At 44.7% G+C, this 7,265-nt stretch overlaps 1 protein-coding gene across 1 annotated transcript; it reads left to right on the top strand.

Moving 5' to 3' along the window:
- Positions 1-1,359: 1,359 nt before the first annotated feature.
- LOC144892925 (olfactory receptor 4E2-like) lies at positions 1,360-2,304 on the top strand. The gene has a single exon (XM_078781534.1). The coding sequence runs from the start codon at positions 1,360-1,362 to the stop codon at positions 2,302-2,304; it is 945 nt and encodes a 314-aa protein (XP_078637660.1).
- Positions 2,305-7,265: the final 4,961 nt, after the last annotated feature.

Raw genomic sequence — 7,265 nt, 5'->3', positions numbered from 1 at the left:
AAATTGTGATACTTCAAAACAGCTGAAGGTATTTAAATTAAAACTTTTTTTTTTTTTTGGAAAACGATGGCATCTACCCATTGTGGGACTATGCAGAGGCATATTGGCGACACAGTCACATTGTTCTAGTTTCTTCTTAAGGCTCAACATCTGCACATGAAAGATTTGACGCAGAGGCAGAAAACATTTCCAGAAACAATGGCCATTGCCCTAATGCAGAACTACTGTGTATTATTATATTTTTCAAGTGCCATGTAGACTATTTTCACAATGAATGGCAAGCAGCAGAGCCAAGGAAAAGTCTTTTGCTGGAAATTGGTGCATTTTTTTCACTTCATTCACCATCTAATAAGCATCCACCCAGCAGGCTTCATGACTAAAACGCTCCCTCAGGATCAAAGCACCTTGTTTGGGGAGTTGTGTTTACTATTTAAATAATGCAAAAGTCGGAGCAAAGTTATCTGGCCAGAACGTAGTGCAGAGCAGACCATCTGCACATTATCAGGTAAGGAATTAAGCTCAGCGTCCATGAAATATTTATTACTTAGTTACTTGGAATGAAGATAATGGGACAGGTTGATAGACTTTGCAGTGTATTGCATGTTTTCGTGTGTTTCACGTTAACACCTGAGAGGCAAATTAATGGTTTGAATCATCGTAAATTATTCGTGTGTCAGTCTTAATTGGTGCTTCATTATCTTGAAACATTGATTGTTTCATTAGCACTAAATTCAGTCCTTAATTATTAGCCAAAACAAATACTGTATTTACATCTCAACAAGATGATGCACGTCAAAGTGCAAGGATTTGACAGTATGAGCAAGATCGACAAATGGTTCAGTCTAAAAATTATTTTCCATTTCATTATGATCAAAGGTCACAATTTATTCCATGGAAGGAGTAAAACATATACATGAGCTGATGATATTTAATGGGAGATGCTCATGTTACATGTTCTGATTAGCGTGTGCCATTGCATAAAAGAACGTTTGATAAACCGTTGTTAAAGTTATCATAAACGTTACATATTAATTAAGTAATTACTCCTCAATTTGCAGTTTAAGACAAATGATAGACGCTGCTTTCATATCCGATCTGCAAGATTGAACTGACAATTTAGGTCACCTGATTCTGTTGATGTCAAAATGGAATTTTTTAAAATCCAGAACACATTCTTCCATCTTCAATTAATTTGAGAATTTTTGATATAGTCCCAAAGTTCATATTCAGGAGTGCAATTTGATTGATAAATTGCAATATAAACCTCCGGTGGAAAATGCAAATTATGTGTTTGTGAAAGTGATAGTTTCATCTCCATAACTTTATCACTTTAAGATGCATTGTGTTTATACAGGATAAATGAATACAACGGCTGTGGTCTCTTTGCCTCTGACGGTCATACTCGATACATCGGACATCCCTCTGGACAATGGAGGGCGAGTCGTACTCTGGATTTTTACCATCATTATGTGCATTTCAATCGCTCTCAACTCCGGGGTCATCATGGCTTGTTTATATAACAGATTTAATTCGCCGATGCTGCTATACATTGCCTTGTCTTCACTCGCTGATACCTGCTTGGGGATTGTGGGAGTATCTTGCTATTTGAGTGCAATCATTGGATTACGACACGTGATATCATTTAGCGAGTGTTTGTTTCAAATATTTTGTTTATATTTCGCGCTGTTTCAGCAGTTTCTCACCACGTGGTTAATGTACGTTGACCGACATTGGGCTATTTTCTGGCCTTACAGTTACGTGGTTCTGATCGCGAACAAAGGTGGTGCTGTGAAACTTGCTATTGTGGTTTGGACCGTTGGGTTGTTACTCAGCATCAGCTTTCTTGTGGTTGCAACTCAATTGGTATTTTGTGATCTAGCTGTTGTCGTGAAAGATGGTTTTTGCTCTATTTCACCTGTTGCAAAGTCAGCTTGTGGAAATGCTTATTTTTCAATCATTTACTCCATCACAGCTGCGTATGTTGTGTATGGCTTAACCGGTCTAACGGCATTGGTCTCCACCTGGTGTATTGTTCAGAAATGCCGCAAATCATCCACAGAAGCGAATGTGAAAGCCCTGCACACCTGTTTCACACAATTGTTTGCATCCGTGGCACAGTTTATTGCACTTTTTTTAATGGGTGGACTGAAAAGGTTTGTTCACCTTCCAGGGGCCAGTTTTATCATGGATTTAATTAGCGTTGTTACACCTGCTGCTGTCAATCCATTGATTTTCGGGTTTAGGATACAAGAAATACGCGAGACGTTCATTCGCATTTTTCGTCAATTGAGAACTAAAATGTAATAAGACTTCCACACTGTCTTATTAAATGTACAGAAACTATTATTTGTTTTAAGTCATGCGATATTGTTTGATTATAGTTAGTTTTGGTTTGAATTTCCTGTAACTCGTAATTAATTAATCGTGTTCTGCTCCTCATGTGTGGCCTTGTAGTTGTACCCCCGTCGGTGTTTTGTTAACTTAAGCGTGTTTTGCTTGGCTCTTGGTTTTTTCCCTTCTACCCCGAACATAATACTCTGTCTAACGTTCTAAATCCCCACCCCCCCCCCCCAAAAAACAAAAAAACAAAAACATTTATTTTATTTTCTCCACGTGTACTGTTGGCTCATCCTGTATTTTCTGTCCAGGTGTGCTGTTCGCCCCACCCCCATTATCTCCTTGCCATCCACTGTTTGCCCTGTTCACGTGACTCATGGTGGTCCCTCTCGGATCTCCCCCCGTTGGTATTTTTGTGTAGATAAGATTGTTCACGTTTCTGTTTAAATATTATTTAAATATGTTTAACCTTTCCCCTTCTGTGTTTTATTCAGTGGTATATTACAACACGCTGTTTTTCTTCCTATTTAAAAGGCTTTTCTCAATTTCCTCTCCAACTCATTCCACTTCAAAAAAAAGAAATTCAATATCTTATACGTCTCCCTCACTACATGGTCTAAATTCACATTCATTCCATCCCTCCTCCATCGTTCTGAATCGGATTGCTAACTTGAAAATCACAACAAACCCAATTTGTTATCAATGTTCGTCTTTCATTAATCATCCACTTTCTAAACTCTCCTCTTGCCCCTCCCATCCAAATCCCCCCCCCTGGCACCTACACTCCTAAACTCCCCCCTTGCCCCTCCACTCTTAAACTCCCCCCTTGCCCCTCCACTCCTGAACTCCCCCCTTGCCCTTGCCCTCCTAAACTCCCCCCTTGCCCCTCCCCTCCTATTCCCCCCCTTGCCCCTCCACTCCTGATCTCCCCCCTTGCCCTTCCCCTCCTAAACTCCCCCCTTGCCCCTCCTCTCCAAATCCCCCCTTGCCCCTACACTCCTAAACTCACCCCTTGCCCCTCCACTTCTAAACTTCCCCATTGCCCCTTCCCTCCAAAACTCCCCCCTTGCCCCTCCCCTCCTAAACTCCCCCCTCACTCCTCCCCTTCAAAACTCCCCCCCAATCCCTCCCATTCAATTCTCCCCCCATACCATTCCTCTCCAATTCTCCCTCCTCCCCCCTCCTCCTCCAAGCTGCCTCCTCCCCACTTCGTCTCCCTTCTATCTCATACCACCACCCCCAAACCTTCTACTTTCCTCTTCCCCCCCTCAAACAACCCCTCACTGTGCCTCATCCCTTCACCATCACACCTTTCATCCTCCTCATCCTTCCCTTTCTTGGAACTCTTCTGCAACATCTGACACACTATCAACTGCTCTCCCTACCTCCCCCTCACATCCTTCATCTTACCCTACTCCTCCCCTCCCCTGTCCTGTACCCGATGCTCCCCCTCTCACTTCATTAACGGTATGGACCTCAAACATCCGGGGCCTTCGCTCAAACCTGACTGATCTCTCCATACAGGTTGCTTCTGACAATCCAGACTTGATCTGCTTAACAGAGACTTTCCTCCTTCAAGATGTCTCTGATTCCTTAATATCTCTTCCTGGTTACTCCCTCCTCCAGTATGATAGACCTGAGCCTCGGCCTGGTGGTGGGGTGGCTATCTTTGTCAAAAACTCTCTTCCTCACTCTCCTTGCACTGCCCTCTTTCCTCCTCACCCGCAGGAGTACCTCTGGTTACGGCTTCCTCTCCGCTCCCACCTTTTGTTCATATGTGTTCTGTACCGTCCCCCAAACAGTGATGACTCCATCTACATTTCACTGTCTGACAACATGGGCCAACTTCTATCCACTCATCCCAACTCTCTCTTCCTCATATGTGGTGACTTCAACTGTCATCATGCCACCTGGTTGGGTGTGGGTTCCTCTCTCACCAGTCATGGCACCTCAGCAAAGGACTTCTGTGACTCACTGGGATTGACACAATCTGTCAATTTCCCGACCCGGATCTCAGCCAATGGAGTATCTTGTCTTCTAGACTTGGTTATGACAAACTTCCCTGCTAATGTCTGCTGCTCTTCTTCTGCTCCAATCGGTTCTTCTGATCATGTGCTTGTCAAAGTGGACATCTCTCTGGCCATTCTCAGAGAGCCTTGTCAGCGTCGACGAGTCTGGCATTTCACTCAGGCCGACTGGGACGGTCTTCAAGCAGCCATCAATCGTCTGGATTGGTCTCCCATCTCCACTGCCTCTGACATCAATTCTTCCTGGGAATTCTTCCAAAGCAAACTGATCTCTCTCATGCACAGATTTATCCCATCTCGCCTTCAGTTGTCTTACCCTTCCTCCCTTCCATGGTACACTGAATCTTGTGGTGAGGCAGTTGCCCTGAAACAACTTGCCTTTGCCTCTTGGAAGGCTAATCCAACTGAAGGCAATCTCAGTTCCTTCCAACAAGCTCGGAACAAGTGTGTGTCTACCCTCAGGAGTGCCAGGAAGCACTATCTCTCCTCACTCAAGAATGAACTCTCAAACCTGTCTCCTTCCTCCAAATCCTGGTGGCATCTGGTCAAATCCGTTTCTGGTGTTTGTTCCCCCTCCATCCCCTCCCTTACCTCAAATGGCCACACAGTTGACATCGCACGTGACAAAGCCGAATGCCTCAACTCTGTGTTCGCCTCAAAATCCTTAGTCCCAAACCCATCTCTCTCTGTTCCCACCTTTCCCAGTCGAACCCAACTGCTCCAGGACTCTGTGTCCTTCTCTCCTGACAAGGTGGAGGAGTTATTGTCAAACCTCGACTCTGATTCTGCAACTGGACCAGACGGCATCAGCCCACAGGTCCTAAAATCCTGCTCTGCCGCTCTATCTCACCCTCTCTATGTTCTTTTCACCCTATCTTTTGCTGAAGATCATCTGCCAGCATCCTGGAAATCAGCTAACATTACCGCTTTACACAAAAAAGGTGCAAAAACAGATCCTTGCAACTACAGACCAATCAGCCTGTTCCCAATTATCAGCAAAGTCATGGAATCCATCATTGCTTCGGATATGAAATCTTTCCACTTCTCCAATGGCTTGATCTCTGATCATCAATTTGGTTTCAGACCAGGTCACTCTACTCTGGACATGCTGCTTCTGCTGTCTCAACAATGGATGGAGGTCCTCAATGCCAAACAGGAAATCAGAGCTGTCTCCCTTGACATATCACGGGATTTGATACGGTCTGGCACCCAGCTCTGCTCACCAAACTCTCCTCCTATGGTATCCATGGAAATCTCCATGCATGGCTTGCAGACTTCCTCTCTGGTCGTAGTCAACGTGTGGCCCTGAATGGATTTCTCTCATCTCCCCTTCCTGTTCAGGCTGGAGTTCCCCAAGGAAGTGTGCTGGGCCCTGTGCTTTTTCTGGTCTTTATCAATGATCTCTCCGACTCTCTGGAAAATCCTCTCTATCTCTTTGCAGATGACTCCACTCTCTGCCGCTCCATGCCTCTTCCCTCAGATTAGCTGTCTGCAGCCTCCTCACTCTCTGAAGACCTGGACAAAATCACAGACTGGTCAAACAAGTGGAACATGTCTTTCAATCCTGACAAATCTCACTCTCTTACTATGTCTCTCCGAAAATATCGACTGGACAACCCTCCCATCTACTTTCTCAACAATTCTCTCCAAGAAGTTCTGTCGCTCAAGCTTTTGGGTCTCACTATGTGCCATGATCTTTCTTGGGAAAACCACATTTCCAAGCTGGCCTCCAAAGCCAGTCGCTGACTGGGCATCCTCCGTCGTGCGAAGTCCTTCCTCGGCACACCTGAGCTCCTCACCACATACAAGGCTTTCATCCGCAGCTCAATGGAATACTGTTCTCCCATATGGGCTGGTGCTCCTGCCTCACACCTGGCTCGGCTTCACGCTGTTGAATCCAAAGCTTTCAAAATCATTGGAATCTCCCGCGATGAAGCTATCTCTGAGGGCCTTTCACTCACTCACCGCAGGCAGGTAGGTGGTCTTTCTGTCTTCTACCGACTCCCCTCCTGCCTTGCTCCCCCAGCTCTCTCTGTGCTCTGTCCCCCAAATATTCCTACAGGTCGCACAAGATCTGCCAGCAACCCTCTGATGGTTAAACTGCTGAAATCTCGGCTCTCTGCTCACCTTCACTCTTTCAATCCTCTTTTCTCCCGCCTCTGGAACAAACTCCCACACTCCCTTCAATCCCTCTCCTCCCTCCAGGTCTTTAAAACAGCTGTTCACCACCATCTCTTATCTTCCCCCATCCAAAACCTTGATCTTTTCTACCCCCGCTAATTCATCCCAGATCCACCTTGTTTGATATTCCAACTTCTTTCCTGGAAATCCTGGCAGTGTCCATATGTTTATACCTCTCCCACCCCCCCCCCCCCTTCACATGCCTCCCCCCCAAAGCCCTCTCCCTCCCACAGATCTCTCGATGTCTCCATGTCTCTCGGTCCCTGCTCTCAAATGTTGTGTTTGTGTCCTTCGCCCTCTCTCCCCATCTTGTCTACCGCTCCCGATGTTATTTGTTTTATGTGTCTGTTTATCTTTCTGTGTGATTAATGTTCACTCTTTCACGAGCCTCGATCTTGTATACCAAGTCACCAACAAGAGACAAATCCCAAAAAGGAAAAGTAAGTTCATGAAAGCATTCATTAAATAACTTGGCAGCAGAAATTAAAACTTTGGAAAAGAATATACATAAAATAACTTTTTCTGAAATACTTTGAAGGAATCTATTTTTGATGTGAAGGCAAGATTGTCCATCCTCGATGAAGATTGTACTTTTGCATTGTATTTTGAAGCAAGTACTGAGGAAAGGAAAAGCACAAATGTTGCAGTCTATTTGGGCACATTAAACGTCTTTTAAAAATTCTATAATATTATTTGAATATGAGGATAATAATAATTATA

The sequence above is a fragment of the Myxine glutinosa genome, chromosome 1 (genome assembly GCF_964187855.1).
Source record: "Myxine glutinosa chromosome 1, kmMyxGlut1.1, whole genome shotgun sequence".
NCBI classification, from domain to species: domain Eukaryota; kingdom Metazoa; phylum Chordata; class Myxini; order Myxiniformes; family Myxinidae; genus Myxine; species Myxine glutinosa.
This window is presented reverse-complemented; position numbering and strand designations above follow the sequence as displayed.

Bases quoted from the DNA above. Each gene is read 5' to 3' on its own strand.
- LOC144892925 (XM_078781534.1), top strand. From the start codon at position 1,360: ATGAATACAACGGCTGTGGTCTCTTTGCCTCTGACGGTCATACTCGAT.